The sequence below is a fragment of the Cryptomeria japonica genome, chromosome 11 (assembly GCF_030272615.1).
Source record: "Cryptomeria japonica chromosome 11, Sugi_1.0, whole genome shotgun sequence".
In the NCBI taxonomy this organism is placed as follows: domain Eukaryota; kingdom Viridiplantae; phylum Streptophyta; class Pinopsida; order Cupressales; family Cupressaceae; genus Cryptomeria; species Cryptomeria japonica.
In genome coordinates, this window is record NC_081415.1 from 681,623,897 (window position 1) to 681,643,671 (window position 19,775).

The following is a 19,775-nucleotide window of genomic DNA, read 5'->3' on the forward strand; positions in this document are numbered from 1 at the left end:
AAAATTAAAATCCATTTTCGGGCATAAAAAATCATCTGAATTTTAAAATGTTGATGGATTTGGATTCGTGAGAGAATTTTCTTTATACTGGACGTGGAACCCTATTTTTAGAAAGTTCCTAAAAAATAGGAGATGGTGGAAAATCATTAAAAATGTCCTCCAAAGCAAGGAAAGTTCGAGAAACTTCAAGAAAAATCTTCATAGATCATTTTTTTATTTCCTAAAGTTTTCTCTCTCCAAAGGTTTCCTGCCAAGTGGGAGTCAGATCAATGCATGTTAAGTCAATGGAGCATCTTTTTGCATGCAGTCATCACATGAAGGCATGGTGGCACATTCATTGCTGGAATATTTGACCATGGTGGCGGCCAATTCATTGCATGGCAACCATCGTACTTACTGCAATGGTGGAGCATCTTCCGCATGTAACTATCACATTTAGGAGATGATGGAGCATTTAGTACACATTGGGCGAATTTGAAAGAAATGGTGCATTTTGTATACACCTAAAAATGGTATGAAGATAATTAATTAAATACGTAGTTATTTAATTAATAATTCGTCCCAATTAATTGAATTTGCATATAATTTGATTAATTTCCCCATTTAGTCTACTTATAAATAAATCTAAGGATTTATTCATTAAGTTCATTTCAATAATTCTCCTTTGATTAATTAATTAATCCTCCCCCCATTTTAAATTCATTCTTTTAATTTCATAATTAGTTAAAACAAATCAAATCATGATTTGTTGAAATTAATTATCTTTTCCTAATATTTGAATTTCTAAATTCAAATATGAGCACATGGCTCCTAACTCCTAACCACACTCTAACCTAACTCATTCTATCTAATCTTGGGTTTAACTAACCCTATCCTATCTTGCACATCCTAACCTCTTATGGGTTGGATATTCTCCCCTTGAGACACATGGCACTTTTGCCACATGTCTCCTCCCTTGGACACTTGCCCTCTCATGAGCAAGGTTCCTTGACACTTGTCACCACAGAGATGACAAGTGTCCCTTCCTCCAACCTCTTCTCCAACTTCTCCAATCTTAGCCCTTGATATCTTCAAATCAAATCTGGACCATCGATTCCTGCCACCTCAGCTTTGGCCCTGAAATTCCTATAAATACCCCTCATTTTGGAGCAATAAAGATCCCTTGCATCCTAGATTTTAGCATCATTACTATAGTCATTTTTTATTTCAATCATCTAGCATAATTAGCATCTTAGATTAATCATGCATACAATCATGTATCTCATGTCATTTTGGATTAATCTAGCTTAATTTGTTAATCTTGCATTCATCTTGTTTGCATTCTTATAGATTAAATCTTTCGTCTTGGTGTAGTAAAGTCACTGCTATTGCTTAGACAAATTTGAAAGCAAATCTATACACGCATATTTTAGGAGGCAATAGGTCGATTTGTCATGGTTTTACATTTATTGATTTTGATCAACTAACCATGCATGTAATGATCTATTGAGTGTTTGTGTTGCAGATGCAGATTCTAGATTTCACGCAAACACATTTAATGCACAATGGATGCCATTTTGGGCATGTAAAATTAATTGTATATGGGCATGATGGGTCATTAATTGCTGATTCCTACCTTGTTGCATCATATTGGGGGAATTTTTTTGGGAAAACCCTAATTAGGGCTTGCATGTGTCCTCAAGGCATGAAGCCTATATAAAGGGGTGACCCCCTCATTTGTAAAAGAGGGAGACTTGTATGAAATTGTTGCAATAAGTTTTTGAGATAATAACAATGAAACATTGTACTCTGATGGTGTCCACTTAAGTTATTTTTTCAAGACTTGTATGGTTTCACCTTCCTCACTTAGAGTAGAATTTTGTTTCCTCGGTTGTTAGACAAAGTGCTTTGATTTCAATAGAGAATGTAATGGTGTTTGATGAATTTCCATGGTTCATGCTTTTGCATCTTACTGATTGTAAGTTGCAGTGTAAAGTTAGCCTAAACCCCCAAATTTGTGCTAAGTTCAATTGTGATAGTCACTTGGATTGTGCCGTGTTGGGTATTCAAGTGCATTTTCTCAATGTGAAAATCCTTCAACATCCTCAGAAGATTGCATTGGTTCTTGCAGAGTTGTAGTTAAACTTGGCGAAGCAAAGCATTGGTTTATTTGGAATTTGTCCACTAAAGCACTGTCTATTGATACCACTGCCTTTAGGAGTAGATTTAGCTTTCCTAAACCCTTTCCCCTTTAATTTCAATCCATTCCAATTCAATCCGTTTGAAGCAGAAGCATCGCAAAATTTCCATATCTGATGATGAAGTTCCACGCCATAGCAATGAAGTGAAAGAACAATCCAAACATAAGGCCCCTTGGATTACCATTAATCACATCAACCAACTGAGTCACGTTCGTAGCATGAAGGAGCCTTGGAGTCGATTGTTTGAACTTCCTGCAATCTTAGCATGCAATCACACTTTGATCAAGAGAGATTAAGGTAACCATTGGTAACTTTATTTTGTGTTTGACGTAGTCATAAAAAACACGTCAACAATACCCTTCAATGGGATCACTCTAGAAATCACTCTGATAGGTTTGTTGCATATACCACGACTTTTCTACATTAGTTTTATTGGATTAATCTAAGCTCTCAATATTATATGTTAATCTAGAATTTGCAACAAACTCAAACTCGTCTTTAGTAACTTCAACAATTTATGATGGTGTCTTATCTTCATTGCTCGCACATTTGTGGCTTGATGCTTGCAATTATTTGCAAGTGAAACAAAGATTCTACTTATATTAAAAGTGCCTATAATCTATGGATCACTAGCAGTTAAGTGTCATGTATGGCTTAAATTTTTGTTTACGTTGTTTAATAACAATCTCGATTATAACCCCCCCCTTGTTCAAACCCCTCCTTGTCAAGGCTTGGGTGTCTGTAACTCTCCTTGAGTTGGTTCGGGGTTGTTTTTTATTTGACAGGCTTTCATGTTTGGCGTTGTATTAAGGGTTAACACCCTTGTCCTGTTGATTTTAATATCAAAAACAATCTCAACTATAACCTACACAATTGATAAAGTCTACATGTTAGCCAATACGATTGATAAGAGTGTTGTATATATTGTCATTGGTGTCACTTTTTCAATCATATCGTATATTGAAGGCTATAGGTGTTCAATGGATATTTGTTTGCAACTAAGTTTGGATGGCTATAGGTGTAAGTTGTTCTTCTAAGTTTGGATGGCTACAAGTATAAGTGTTTTTTTTTGGATGCGCTGAAATTTTTTGGTCAGCTATTGAACTTTGGAGATTTTTATTTGCATGGTTGTTTATGCAAGGTTTTTGTCATGTGTTTTGTGAAACATTTATTTGTCTGCTCTGTGGATATCATGTTTAAAATCAACTTCTTAATTATTGGTGGCAAGTGTTAATATTTTGTATTCGTGTTTTCTTTTTTGACTTGTTTGAACGGTTCTAAACAAGGTAATGTCATTCTTGCTAGTTGTCTCTCTACGATTGATGGAGGTATTTGGTGCTCGATGCATGCATGTGTTGGATTAAAGGCAGGGTTATTCTTTTTGGACTATTTTAATTCCTAATATGTAAAGTATTATTGTAATTTTTTTTATTTGATTATTCTTGAAGATCGACATTTAATGATAAAGAGTACAATTTTTTGCCTTGTTTTGGTGAGTGGAGATTATCAGGTTGTTTCGAGAGTTTTAAAAAAATTTCGAAGTCTTTAAAATGCTTTTTTGAATGATTATTGGTATGCATCAATTTTTGTATGACAAGCGTTTCTTTTTATTTTGTATGATGAGTTGCAACAAAAATGTTTGTATACTATTGCAAATATAAAAACAACACTCATGTTTTTCTTTGGGTATTGGTTCATTGTGTGTAGAGACATTTTTGTTAGAACTAGGACTTTGTTGTTGTGCGGGTTCTACAAATTTGTGGCAGAGAATCTAAAAGAGTCGTGATGTAGCATTGGATGTTTTCTTTCTAAGTGTCAATGTAAAAGACTTGAGTGGGATGATTCGGTTTTTTTTTTAGTAGTGAATTCAATGAAGGATTAGAGTTCATGTATGGTACTCATATATATTTGTTTTTTAAATATGTGACGAGGTGTGAAGCTATTCTGTTTTAAAAAGGACTGTGTAATGATACGACTAGGAAGTATGATTGTTGAGTTTTAGAATCGCTGAATGTACAAGAAAAGTTTCTTTTTACTTAGTTGGAGTTAACTTTTACTGCTTCGAATAACAAATTTATATGGAGGTCTAAAAGATGAATATTGTTTTTAAAACAAATGCTATAATGAAGATTTTTCTTTAAAAGGTGAAAAAGATAGAGTCTTTTTGTTCATCTGAAGTGTATCGAGAGTTTAACTTTCTTTCAGGGGTTGCTAAAAGTCATATACGGTGACAAAGATAATGAAGGGTATAAAAGAGGATGATTTCAATACAAAGAAGTTTGTATATTCTGATGTAAACTTTCAAATTTGATGTAAAAAGTCTAAGAGATTGTTTGTTCAGTGTTTCTTCTTCAGTTAAGTGGTTGAAGCCTCTATGCTACTGTAAGAGTTGGTGCCTCTTTTGTTCAGATTTGATGCTCTTTACGTGAGTTGCAACTCACAGTTGTGTTTGGGTTAGTGCTCATTTGATATAATGAAATCTTAGAATGCTGCGTTTTTTTACTCGAAAGGGTTTTCCACGAGATAATTTAATTTTTATGTTTCTTGCATAGTCATTTATTCAGCTCTTTTTATTTGGGACAATGTGTCTAATTTTTATTTGAAATACTAATTCACCCACCTCCCCCCCACCACTCTCAGTATTTCTGATTTAGTTTTCAATTGGTATCAGAGCCAGACACCTTTTTAAGCTTTAAAGCATGAAGGTAAAATCCTAGTAGTCTAAGATGAGTGCCCTTGAAGGTCTTGCAACCAATAGAGCTCCTATGTTTGATGGGTCTAATTTTGTTTTTTGGTGTGTTCGTATGAAGACTTATATAATGTCTCTTGGGTTTGATGTCTGGATGAGTGTAGTTAATGGCTACACACCTTCTAATCCACCTACATATGCTGATGGAAAGAGAGCCTTCGAAAGTAATGCCAAAGCCATGAATGCTATATTGTGTGGCTTATCTGAATCTAAGTTTGTCAAAGTCATGCAGTGTGAATCAGCACAAGCTATGTGGGAGAAATTTCAAAATGCATACGAAGGAGATGAAAAAGTTAAGAATGCAAAGCTTCTAACTCACAAAATGTTGTTTGAAAGTCTTAAAATGTGTGAGGAGGAAAGTATTGCAGCTAGGAGTTAATGAAGCTGTAAACTCTCTAAAGGGCTTAGGAGAAAATATTGATGACCATACAATTATTCCAAAAATACTTAGATCTCTTCTTTGGAGGTTTGATGCTAAAGTTTTAGCTATAGAAGAGATGGTTGATCTGGATAAGGTGACAGTTGATAAACTGCATGGTATCCTTACAGCATATGAAATACAGACAAATGGTGAATCTTCATCAAAGAAAGAAACTGCATTCAAAGCTTCTTGAACAAAGACAGGGGGCATGTATCTAGTGATAGAACAAAAGAGGAATTAGATTGTGAAGCAACTCACTTTGTGAGAAAGCAAAAAAGAGACACTGGTAAATATAAGGGTAATCTACCCTTAAAATGCTTCAACTTTGGAAAAATAGGACACTTTGCACCAAAATTTTTATATGAGAAAGAAGAAGACAACAACAGTGAGAAGGAGTTTAAATACAAGAATAAAAAGTTTGTAAAGAGAGGAACGAAGTCTGGTAATTTCAAGAAAAGATTATATTCCAAAGAGGAGAGTTGTTCTTTAGTTGAAAGTAGAGAAGAATTTTTGAATGATGAAATTGTATTCATGGCATTGGAAGAGACTGTGACTGAAAATCAAGAAGAACATTATTTTGATGAAGAAGAGGTTGAAGTTGATCTAGAACAAGAGCTTATTAGTGCTCTTAATGAGCTCAAAAAGTTTAGAAAGAAAAATCCAGGAAGAAAGTAATAAAATAGCTAAGAAATCTCTTGCACTAGAAGCTGCTAAATAAATTGTTTCGGATTTGAAAATTCAAATTGTTGAAGCTATGAAAATTGAAGATCTTAGAAGACAACTTAAAGATAAAGAACAAAATTGTGAAAAGGTCGAAGCCGAGGTTGTTTCTTTGAGAAAGATGGATAAATCTTCAAGGCTGCTAAATCAAGAAAACACATATGAAGAGAGTACTATGTCATTGGATGGTTTGCTAAACTCTCAGAAACAATCTCTTGATAAAAGCGGTGTTGGCGATGAAGAAGGTGAATGCTCAAAACAGTAGAAGCTAGATGCAGGTAATATGAGAAATTCAAACTCTAAAAGCATTAGTTATACCTTGAAAAAATCCCTATTGTTGGACACACTCATATGGGCAAGTTTAATCATTCCTACTTTGATGGCTATTGGTTTACATGTAACTATTCTGGTCATAATGCCATAAATTGCAGAATGTTTGATAGAGGTTTTAATTTTATGAATAAAAATTAATTTGCACCTCTGAATAACTATAATGTTATTTGTTATAAATGCAATAACTTTGGCCATACGACAAGAGTGTGTAAAAGTGGCTTGATAGATATTGGTACAGATGAAACAAAAAGAAAAGTGAAATAGAACACTAAAGTATGTAGGAAGAACTAGAAGCTAAGTACATAAATGTCCTTAGTTGTGCAAACTGCATTTCTTGCACAAAACGAGAAAGATATATGGTATGTTGACAATGGTTGTTTCAGGCATATGACTGGTGATAAGAGCAAATTTTTTACTCTTAAAAGAATGGATGGAGGCAAAGTCAGATTTGGAGGTAATTGTTCAACAAGAGTTGCAGGTAAAGGTACTTTTGTTTTAAATGATGGAGAAAAGGTTGAAAATGTCTTATATGTTAAAAGTTTGAAACACAATCTTTTGAGTGTTAGTCAGTTATGTGATCAAGGGTATGATCTAGTTTTCAATTCGAACTGTTGTATCATTAGTAAATGTGGAAAACATGTTGTTGATGCAAGTAGAGCAACAAACAATTTATATATTCTTGATGATACTAATGGTGAGAAGTGTTGCTTGAGTCGGCTTGATAAAACCCAGTTGTGGCATAGGAGACTTGGGCATATGAATTTTGATAGTTTGGTTCAAATCAAGAAGAAAAAAGTTGTTAGAGACTTGCCACGGCTTGTGAAACTAGGAGATATTGTATGTAACGATTGACAGCAAACTAGAGCAAGTTGTTAGATGATTTTTCTCGCATGACTCTAGAGACCTTTTTGAAAGAAAAATTTGAAGCTCTGAAAAAGCATTCAAAGCTTTAGTTGAGAATAAAATAAAACTGAAAATTAAGTGTTTACATTCATATAATGGAGGTGAATTTATGTCTAATGAGTTTGTTAGTTTTTGTGAGAAAAAATGGGATTAAGAGACAGGTTTCAGCACCCAGAACACCTCAACAGAATGGAGTTGTTGAGAGGAAAAATAGAATTGTTCAAGAAATGACCAGAAGCATGATGAATGAGGCTAAAGTTAGTGACACTTTCTGGAGAGAGGTTGTTCATACAACAATTTATATTCAGAACAGAGGTTTATTGAGAGCAAAGCATAACAAAACTCCTTATGAGCTTTCGAAAGGTAAGCTAACTACAATTAAGTATTTCAGAATTTTTGGTAGTCCCTGTTTTATATAAAGAGATTATGATAATCTAGGTAGGTTTGATCCTAGATCTGGTGAAGGTATCTTTTTGGGCTACTCTTCTAAAAGTAAAGCTTACAAATTCTTTAATAAAAGATTGCATAAAATTGTAAGAAGTGTTACTATTAAAGTTCATAAGATTACTAACACTTGTATTGAGGATGGAAATGGTGAAAATAGTGCTCAAAAGGAAGAAGCAAAAGATGTTGCCCAACATTCTTCTTCAAATAAACAAGATGGAACAACAAGTAATAATGTTCAGAACAACTCTAAAAATGTTCAATCAGAGGTAACAAGCACTTCTCCTTCTAGTTTGCAGTTTGGGATAGTAGATATACATTTTGAAAATGAATCAGAAAATGATCATGGTAAAACTCTTTTAAGACTCCTAAGTTTGTGCAAAGAAATCACCCTGCTAATCAAATCTTACTTGAAAATAGAACTAGAGCTACTAGAAGTAATGTTAATTATTTTGAAGATGAAGATGTTTCCTTGTTGTTTATGTTTGAACCTAAGTGTGTTGAAGAAGCAGCTAAAGATAAGCATTGGATAACAGCCATGAAAGAAGAGCTCGATCAAATTTAAAAGAGGCATGGGAACTTGTGCCTAGACCCAAGGACAAGAATGCAATAGGCACAGAATGAGTTTTCAGGAATAATTTAAATGAAGGTGGTCAAGTTGTGAGAAATAAAGCATGATTAGTGTGCAAAGGGTATGCGTAGGTGGAAGGTATAGATTATGATGAGACTTTTGCTCCTGTAGCACGTCTTGAAGCAATTAGATTATTTATTGCTTTTGCTTCCTTTAAAGGCTTTAAAGTATTTCTAAAGGATGTAATATATGTCTTTCTTAATGAAAATTTAAATGAAGATGTATATGTTGAACAACCTGATGGATTTGTCTTGTAAGAGAAGCTTGAATATGTTTATAAGTTGAAAAAGACATTTTATGGCCTTAAGCAAGCCCCACGTGCTTGGTATGACAGGTTGGATAAATACTTACAACAACAAGGCTTCAAAAAAAGAGTAGCGAACAACAATCTTTATGTGAAAGGGGAAGGTAAAAATATTTTGGTTTAGTGGTGTATGTAGATGATCTAATCTTTGGTAGTGATTATGTAGGTATGTGTGAAAATTTTGCTACTAATATGAAGAATGAGTTTGAAATGTCTATGCTGGGAGAGCTATCCTATTTTTTAGGACTACAAATTCAGCAATCTCAAGAAAGTATCTTTATCTCTCAAACTAAGTACATTAGAGAGATGCTAAAAAGATTCAAAATGGAAGATTGTCATCTTGTAAGTACACCTATGGTGACAGGATGTAAACTTAGTAAAAATGATGAGTCTCCTAATGTAAATCAAACATATTACGGGTCTATGGTAGGCAGTTTGCTTTATGTTGCAACTACTTGACTTTACATTATGCAAACAATTGGATATGTTGCAAGGTTTCAGGCTACACCTAAAAACACCCATGTGCAAGTAGTAAAGAGGATTTTTAAATATCAAGGATACATTGAATTTTTGCTTATGGTATCCTAAATATCAAGATTTTACACTAACAACCTATAGTAGTGCAGATTGGGGAGGTTCAGTAGATGATAGAAAGAGCACAAGTGGTGGTGCATTCTTTCTTGGTGGTTGTCTTGTTTCTTAGCTTAGAAAAAAACAAGCTATCTCTTTGTCTACAACTGAAGCAAAATACATTGCAGTTGTGTCATGTTGTACACAGGTTATTTGGATGAAACACACCTTGTAGGACTTTAATGATGAGTATGTTCATCCTATTTCTATTTTCTGTGACAATACGAGTGTGATTAATGTTTTGAAAAATCAAGTTTTGCACTCTAGAACTAAACATATTCCAATTAAATATCATTTTTAAGAGAGCAGGTTACTAATCAGGTTGTTAAGTTGGAATATGTGCCTTCTAAAGAACAGGTTGCTGATGTGTTTACCGAGCCACTACCAAAAGAGACATTTGAATTTCTAATGTGGAAACTAGAAGTGATTGTTAATCCTATGAGGATCCGGTTAATACTGAGAGGGGGGGGAGGTGAATCAGTATTAAGACCAATTTTAAACTCGAAATCAAACTTATTTCAGCTTATCTCAGATCTAAAAATATCTCAACTTTTGTAATCAAATCTAATAACCTCTTTACCAGATTTTCTTAACTCATTAATCAAATCATTTACCAATACTTTCACCACCAAAGTAATCACATAAACTTGATCAATTACCAATTAATTAACCTTATCAATAAGATCAAAAACTTTCTCAAACAACTTCTTATCAGTATCGGTAACCTCTGATAAACTTCTAATAAAACATCATAATCGGTTTCTCAGACTTAATGCATGAAATGATATATAAACAAGAATATCACATGAACACCATAAGTTTTTGACGTGGAAACCCAAATAGGTAAAAAACCACGGTGGGAGTTGGCACCCACAAATATTTGTACTCTTTTGAAGTATGCCTTGTTAGGAGCTTAGCCTTGTTAGAAGCTTACAATACGCTCAGTTAAGAGAAAACCCTGTCAAGAGTTACTTGGTTAGGGAATTTGCCTTTCAACTTGATTAGGAGCTTGATGATCTGTTAGGATCAACTTCATGAGAGGATTTATCACTCTTTTCAAAGTTGTCATGTTAGGGGACTTAAATGATTAAGGCATGTTAGAACCTTCCCGATCAAGGGATTTAATCTGCTGCAACTGTTAGGGAACAACAGTAGGAAAATGATATGTTTTCTTGCACTTCTTTGCTTGCTTGATCAGATCCAGTTATACACATCACTCTGCAACTCTCAGGAAGATTACACACTTCACTTGGATAGCTTAACAAATTCTCTAAGACCACCGACTCAATAAACATCAATTGTGTCTACATAAATACCCATCTTAACTAGGTCACCCACACAACCTAATTACATCAAGATTTTACAATAAGATCTCAAAAGATCATCGTAGATCGCTATCGAGATCATAACAACAAATTACAATGCAATATCAATCGTTGATTGATCATAACTCATCACAAAAATCCGATCTGTACCCTCAAAACACTCTCCAAAGCATTTCACTGGTTTCCAAGAAAATCTTCCTTGAATCGCATTAAAACATCTATTAAATCTTTCACACGGGTTGTGTCGCATTACCAACTTTAAGTAGACTCGTTGTCGATCACCATCGTAACGTAAATCTGTTGGCATTATGTGAACTGGCATGAAGACATAATGATATTGTATGTTGTCATTGATGCCAATATGAGACATGGTGTGAACCGGCACATGTGATAGGTGAAAAGAGAGAGGAACCGGCATATGTATGAACCGGTTTATATGCCAAAGTGAAGCGGCATATTTGTTCAAGATGAACCGACATGCAGTTACGGGAACTGGTACATGGAAGCATTGTGTTACTATTGGTTGGTAGGTAGTTTACACTTCAGAATTTCCGGTTGGAGCACCTCAAGCCTGTGTGACTCAATCGGTGATCTTCGTGTGATGAGTTAGTAGTATAATGAAAAACAAATCATGTTGCCACGTAATCTCTGTGTGCATGAAGGATCTAGCATGAAGAAGACTATTCCTATCTACCTCGGGAATGTGCGAAGTCTATCAAACGATGATAACGCGTGATGGGTTATCAGCCGCCATGAAATCGGTGGAAAATGGACGATGGAGAATGTCTTGAGATCGATTCAAGGCTGTTGCATTTAATGCAGTATGTCTCAACAGTCAGGATTGAACCGCTTGAATTGCTTAACCTTACAAGTTTAGGGTTTAGGGTTTTTGCTATCGACCTGTCTGTTTCCTATAAGGTCGATGTTGTGTTTCTTTCTAGGGTTGTTGGCAAAAGTTGTGAATGTGTATCCAAGGGAAGTGATATGTGATTCTTGCTAGACCAAAGGAGAGAAGAGATACCTGCAAAGTGAATGTGCAGAAGGAGAAGAGGAGCCTAAATGGATCTGCATTAGCATTGAGTGTTGTTAACAAATCATTGTAATTCCTGTTGATCTCTAACCACTTCAACAGTTGTAAAATCCCCTAACAGGGTAGCCTTAACTGGCTTGATGCAAAATCCCCTAATAGGATGGTCTTAACAGGCTTGATTCAAATCCTTTAACTGGGTAACTCAAGGTTAATGAGTTCTGAGAAGCTATAGAGCTCTGGAGATCCTTTAGCTATTGAGTTCTTGAAATCCTCTAACAAGGTGACCCTACCGGGTTTAACCCTTAACCAGGCATTATAGCTATCCCTTAATCGGGTGATCCCTAATAGGATCGGTTCCTAGCAGAACCTATTGTAATGTCTTTAACCGGACAAGGCTCCTAACAGAGCGGACTTCAAAAGAGTTCAAAAGCAACTTGTGGGTATTCATTCCCACCGTGGTTTTTCCCAGTTGGGTTTCCACGTGAAAAATATGTGTGTCATGTGTGATGCTTTTATCTTGTGATGCTTTGTTATTACCTATTGAGCATATAATGGTTCTGTGTTTTATGCCTGTCTATAAAGCATACTGAACTAATTGTTGTGATGATCAGAGAATAGTTTACCTGTTCATGCATGAGGGTGAAATGGTAGTGTTGTTTTGAGTTAAATGAAAAGCTAAGTGTTCAACCAGTCAATGCTTGTTTCAGACACTTGGCTTTACCGGTTGCAGTTTGTGTTGAATAGGTATTCCTGTTTGCCAGTCGTTTGGAGTGTTTGCTTTCAAACCGGTCTTGGACTGTATTTGTGTTTATATTGATTCACCCCCCCCTCCCAGTACCAGTTTGGTACTAGTGGTTCATCATTGAGTTATCAAAATCATATGCGGTTTGAAGATTTCATCACCGGTCCTTAAACCCTACTAAAATCGTAGCAAAACTTTATCATAAATTGAAACACGCCTTTCGATAATCGTCACAAGTTCCAGTTCCGGTCACATACATCTTTTCATCATACAAGTTCACCATCCAAACCACAAATCACCAATCATTTCCCATCAACCGATCCAATCAAAACAATTCAGCTTTAGCAGTTAAAGCCCTAATTCACAGACTTTAAATCACTGTCGGTGAACCCTGTCATCCGGTAAACCAAATCACTTCAAGAACATTGGGAACATCAATTGCCAGCAACGACAACACAAATAATCGATCATGTCATCTATTCATAGAATCACAATCTCTTTATCACAAATAGACTTCTATCCTTTATCGGTGCAGTCATCCAACTTCAACTATATGACCTGATCTGCATTAGTTATGCCAAATGCCAACAGTGATTTCACTCCAACATTGATTCACGGGATAGATTTAGGGGGAGTTCATAATGATACACTTCATGCCCTAGATCAGGTACATCATTTAGTTTCATCTATTCAATTTTGGTTCAATCATTGATGTCAAAAGGGGAGTAGTGAGACAGGGGGGCGCAACATTGTTTCAATTTGGTTGCCATCAATACAAAAGGGGAGATTGTTCTATATATTGTCATTGCTGTCACTTTTTTTAGTCATATCATATATTGAAGGCTACAGAAGTTCAACAGATATTTGTTTGAAACTAAGTTTGGACGGCTATAGGTGTAAGTTGTTCTTCTAAGTTTGGATGGCTACATGTGTAAGTTTTCTTTCTAGATGCTCTAAAAAGTTTTGGCCAACTATTGAACTTTGGAGATTTTTATTTGCATAGTTGCTTATGCAAGGTTTTTGCCATGTGTTTTGTGGAATGTTTATTTGTCTGCTTTGTTGATATTGTGTTCGGAATCAACTTCTTAATTATTGGCGGCAAGTGTCAATATTGTTTATCTACATTTTCCCCTTTGTCTTGTCTGGACAGTTTTAAATAAGGTGATGGCATTCTTGCAAGTTGTCTCTCTATGATTTATGGAGGTATTTGGTGCCCGATACATGCATGTGCTGGATTGAAAGCAGGTTTGTTCTCTTTGGAGTGTTTTGCTTCCTAATATGTTAAGTATTGGTGTCATTATTTTTATTCGACTATTCATGAAGGTTGATGTTTAATCAAGCAGTTTTTTGCCTTGTTTTGGTGAGTGGAGATTATCAGGTTGTTTCGAGAGTTTTTAAAAAAATTTGAAGTTTGCAAACAATTTTTTGCCTTGTTTTGGTGAGTGGAGATTATCAGGTTGTTTCGAGAGTTTTAAAAAATTTTGAAGTCTTTAAAATGCTTTTTTGGATGATTATTGGTATGTGTCATTTTTTGTATGACAGGGGGTGTTTCTTTTTATTTTGTATGATGAGTTGCAATAGAAATATTTTTATAATATTCCAAATCAAAAAACAACACTCATGTTTTTCTTTGGGTGTTGGTTCACTGTCAATAGATATGTTTTTGTCAGAACTACGACTTTGTTGTTGTGCGTCTTCTATAGATTTGTGGCGGAGAATCTAAAAGAGTTGTGATGCAGTGCTAGATATTTTCTTTCAAAGTGTCAATGTAAAAGACTTGAGTGGGATGATTCTTTTTTTTTTTGAGTGGTGAATTCAATGAAGGATTAAAGTTCATGTATGGTACTCATATATTTGATTTTTTAAAATGTGACGAGGCGTGAAGTTGTTTTGTTTGAAAAAGGACTGTGGTTTTAATGATACGATTAGAAAGCATGATTGTTGAGTTTTAGAATCGCAGAATGTACAAGAAAAGTTTCTTTTTACTCAGTTGGAGTTGACTTTTATTGTTTTGAAGAACAAATTTTTAGGAAGATCTGAAAGATGAATATTGTTTTTAAAACAAATGCTATAATGAAGATTTTTCTTTAAAAGATGAAAAGGATAGTCTTTTTGTCCATCTGAAGTGTATTGAGAGTTTAACTTTCTTTTAGGGGTTGCTAAAAGTCATACATAGTGATAAAGATAATGAAGGGTATAAAAGGGGATGATTTCAATACAAAGAAGTTTTTATATTCTAATGTAAAATTTGAAATTTGATGTAAGAAGTCTTAAGAGATTGTTTGTTTAGTGTTTCTTCTTCAATGGAGAGGTTGAAGACTCTGTGCTATGGTAAGAGTTGGTGCTCTTCTTGAGGTTGGTGCCTCTTTTGTTCAGAGTTGATGCTATTTATGTGATTTGTTGCTCACTTTTGTATTTGGGTTGGTGCTCATTTGATATAATTAAATCTTAGAATATCATGGTTTTTTACCCAAAAGGGTTTTCCACGAGATAAATTTTGTGTTTCTTGCATAGACATTTATTCAGTCCCTCCCCCCTCTCAGTATTTCTGATTTAGTTTTCAAAGAGTGGTTCACAAATTCATTTTTCCAAGAATCTTGTTCTCATTTAAACTTACCCCAAACACCTTTTGAAATGTTATTTCCAATTCATTCCAACCTTTTCCAAGAGATTCAAGCAAATCATATGCTCTTTTTCTATCTTGCATGATTCCAATGATAAATGTCGACCAAATCTCTATTGAATTTGAATTAAAATCACGAAACAATAAACCATAATTGTTGATTACTAACCTAAACTACTATAAACTAAATATATATAAGTGTTTGTATGGGAAGAAATATGAAAAATGATCATTGCTAACCCCACATGATAGCAAGAAAACCAACTTTGATACCACTATAAAGTCCCAAGTAATTTTTTTTTGAAATTTTAACAAAGTATTTGACTGAATAACTATTTGGTATATCATTGTATATAGAACTTACATTTGCAAGAACGTTGTAAGAGAAAAATGTCTATTGCAAAAGTAAATAAGATTACGATAAAAATTATAGATTTATGGCAAAATTACTATTAATCAACTCTAAATGTTTGGCAACATAGTTTTGTTGAATTAGGGCGAAATATAAATTTCTAATCTTTGAATTCATGACAATATATGGGGAAAATTTCAACTTCAAGTCTTCACCAATATAGATGCTAATCATCTCCAAAATTTTAGATTATTTATTATGGCTCTATATCACAACAACCTCTATGAAATTCCAACTTATGATTGTCCTTACTTTAGTGTCTGTCAAACCCTCATTAAAATTTAGCGACTTGGTGATATTGAGGCTTCGTGAATTTTGACATAGGACTATTAATTATTTCATTTGTCAACATCTTTCAATACCTATTGTGACTTTATTTGGGAATAAAACAGTTTCCCAAGGTTGTGACACTTTCTTTAATTTATGTAGACTATTTGATTGAAGAAACAACTCCCATAATCCCAATCGACTCCTACATCACCTCTTCACACCTTGATACCCTTATTCAGAAGATCTTCCTTACAGTGTATATGGGTATAACATTAGAACTTTGTTGTTACAAACCCTGATAATGGATTGATATGGTGGATGTGATGTCTATTTAGTGACTATGCCAAGGTTACAAACTATCCATATGTCTTCTAAACTTGCCTCTAAAGTTAGGCGGCCATGAAACCCTTGCTTTGGTGTGAAGACTAAGTTTATAACACTAAGGTTATGATGGAAAACATTAAGAAGTTGTTTAGAACATTTCAGACACCCAAAATCACAAAGATTCATTCCTTATAACCCAAAACAAAATGCTTTTTGCAGATTTGTCACAACTTAAAGTGGTTGAATTGGGAGTGGAGAAAGTTGTAGATAAGGAGTTTCTTTTAGTAGTGACTCCCTTTGAAACCCTACACACTTCCTTGATATTCTCAACCTATGTATATAAGGAGGTATAGTTTGGAAATGAGGGCATAAACCATCAAAATCAGGGATGCTAGACTATATAACCTCAAAGAAGTAAGACAAAATATGCACATAATAACTATGAGTAAGAATGTTAAACCTTGAATACTAAAACCTTCTTAATAACCTTCCAGCCCAACCGAAATTAGCATAGAATTGTAGAATGACATTGTAGAAACCATATGAAATAATATAGCAATAGTATGAATTATTATCGCCAACTCCAAAAATTAGAAGTCTTCAAAATCTTTGCAAACACTTATAGCATTCAACATAGGTGAATTCTGGATGAACTCTCTCTAATGGATAAGATAGTTTTTGTCCTCAAAACCATTCTTTGTTCAAAGGTTTTTTGTCCCAGGGTAGAAAAAGAATGAACAATTACTCCATCTCATTCTTGAGGTGTGAAAAAATGCCAAGAATGCTCTCTTGTAAAAAAACTCCTCCTTTAATAGGCACTTTTAGGGAAACTAAAATAGTCTCTTTTATTTCACTTTTTTCCTCGATAATAAAAATCATTTTATAGGTACAAGAAGGCTTTGTGATGGTTTTCCATTGTACTAGGGTTCCTTGTTTTTTTCTCTTACCAATTTTTTTGTGTTTGTATTGCATCATACCTTATTTACTATGGGGCTTTCTAGGTTTTTTATAGCCACGATGGGAAGGTTGTTTGTGTCAAACCGATTCTATCATGTCAACCCCAAAAAAAGTTTTGTGTCAAAGTTGACTTGTCTTGTGACCTTAAGGACATGATTGATATTCAGAAAGAAGGTATTTGTCACACCTAGCATGTGGTCTATCTGAATATACCCAACACATGTTTTCATTGCCAATTTGTTGAGCACAATATCAAGGATTTCCCTTTGGCACCTCTGAGAGCTCAAATCCCCCTTAGGGTTGCAAAGCCTCTACACACCTCTTAGGAGATGACCAAATCTAAAGAAAAATGGATGACGGTGATGCATAAGGGCAAGGCCACCTCATTCAAAACTACATCTACCAAGCTTCAATAACCCACAATTTCTCATTTGCCACCTCTGATTTCAAATCCTTCAGAGAAGGGGAAAGAAAGTATTATTTCTAATAATGTTGATGCCTTAGTTCATCAGCCTCTGGTACGAACTCCTCAACCATCCTTGGTGCTTTCAGCTCAATCTAACTAGTTATGTTGCTCTCGTAGCCCTTATGGGCATATGGAGGAAGGTGAGATTGTTCCAGAAAAATAGAGAAGTGGTTTCCTAGGTTCCAATTGTAATGGTGAGAAAATTAGGGTTAGGGTTGAATTAAGATAATAAAACTACTAAATGACCTAATTTACCATTACATTAGAGGAGATGGAATTTGATAGATCTAGGCTTGATAGACCAAAATTGTGATCAGATTTGAGGCCTCGTAAATGGGACTCTTTCTTCCCTAAATTGAATTAAATTTTGAATTATTAAAGATTAGGGAAAAATAGTGAATTATTGAAGCAATTTGATAGAAACGGTGAGCTACAAGTGTCGTACGAAGCCACCAACTTAGATCTAAGCAGAAGAGGATGATTCGGATTTGTTCCCAAAAGTTTGGCTTGATTTTTTCGGGACTATGCTTCTCCTCACCCTGGTCCTTCAAATTTATCATCGTCGAAAGATGAATTTGTTCATCTCTGCAAATCCTATTGAGCATCCCGAAGGCAACTTTATACTTGTTCCTTTAATGAAGTTCTGTTTGTCCTCACGAGGAATTAGGGTTTCATGTAGATAGTCTTCATAAAACATAGATTATGAATGTCATCTTCAATGCTTGAATCTTGACTTCACTTTTTCTCCAATGCTTGATAGAAGACTGATTGCTTGCTCACTTGAATTTGCTAGGTGATTGATTACGATTAAAATGACAGGGGTAGACCTCCTTTTATACTTGTTCGTCGAAAAATAAATTGAATTTCTGACACAAGCCAACATGGGATCTAGGTCCCCGCCAAAATTAGGTAACCATTATGAGGCCCCAAAATGAGCTCTTTTTTGAGAGGACCATGGCACCCAGCACCATAGTCCTGGAAATCAAGACTCTTGGATCAAGGGGAGATAGTGTAGACAGTGAAAAGTTGTGTTTGATAGTTAGTGTGAGAAGAATAAGTGCTTCAGTTAGGTCCTAGAAGATGAACACCAAAGTGAGGACAAAAGTGTAGGCGAGTACAATTTAGGATGCTACACTAGTTATCCTCAATCTTCTTGCACAACCAGTTCTCCTCACTTGAGGACAATAGTGACATGCAAGAATATATTACATGAATTTTCTCCTGGTACTTTCCCAATCCTCTTCCTAGTTTCACTTCTATTGCTTTAGTATGGTTCCCAGTGTAGGGCATTGGTCCAACTTATCGCATCTCTATCACTTAAGGCATGTGGTTTATATTAGTGTAAGTAATAAATAATGGGTTCAAAATAGAGAATTTAAGCATTCTAAGTGTTTATAGCCCTTGATAGGAACACTAAAATACTGGAATAATCAGATGTAGGACCTAGCGGTATCATGGTTTCGGCAGGAAGAGGTAGACACTCAAGAAGCGACGGATGCCTCGGTCAAGCAATTATGATGAACACCCTCATTTATCAGGTGTCACAGGGGAATGGGGAGAAAACAACCCATATTCATTTGTACACCTCCATTTCCTCTACGACCGGTAGAGATGGGGAATAAACTCACTTAATAATTTCATTGGTTGTGCTCATTAATACGTAAAGGGTGGCTCATAACTATATGTAGTATCCTCCAGGTCCATATAATTTTAGGGGGATATGTTTGTGTGTTCCTGCTTTACTCCCTTAGTCAGAGACCGAGGTTGAAACAATGACAACTGGCTCGCATGAGAGGAAAATGAACGTTTTGCTATGATCGGTGTCTCCCTATACCTGTCATATAACCTACCAAGAATGTAAGAGATCTCAGTGACCTCATTAGAAATTATTTTGTGCAAGATACGTTGCAAAAATATCTTAGTACTAATGTGTTGTCTTTAGGAAATCAAGATTGCTTCCTTCACACTTTCTAGTGCATGTCAAATTATTTGGCCAGTTGGCCTATTTTTTGCTTCCAATCACAATGTTGGTCATTGAGGGGTTGTTACTCTCCTTGCACCATGGTGGTATTCATACATTGTTGACGATGAGTCTAATCCTACTCATCGGGTAGTGTGGATCCTCGTATCAATAGAAAACCATTCTTTTAAGATCATTCATGTTTATGCTCCCAATTATGTTGAAAGATCTACCGTTTGGTGGTGGATTGTAGATTCAATGCCCTCTGCCACTAGGATTTTGTTTAGGGATTTTAATATGGTTGAGGTGGCAATTGACAAAGAAGGCTTAGTGCCTTTTTGTTGGACAGTT

The 19,775-nt window shown here is 35.0% G+C and overlaps 1 protein-coding gene across 2 annotated transcripts in view; it reads left to right on the top strand.

Annotated features, from left to right (window-relative positions):
• The window catches only part of LOC131038134 (uncharacterized), a 158,905-nt gene extending 157,155 nt beyond the window's left edge, over nt 1-1,750 (top strand). For both annotated transcript variants that reach the window (XM_057970463.2, XM_057970461.2), the window contains one exon: nt 1,505-1,750. In XM_057970463.2, the coding sequence (XP_057826446.2) occupies nt 1,505-1,699 (195 nt within the window). In that variant the 3' untranslated portion in view covers nt 1,700-1,750. The remainder of the gene's footprint in view (nt 1-1,504) is intronic.
• Nucleotides 1,751-19,775: the final 18,025 nt, after the last annotated feature.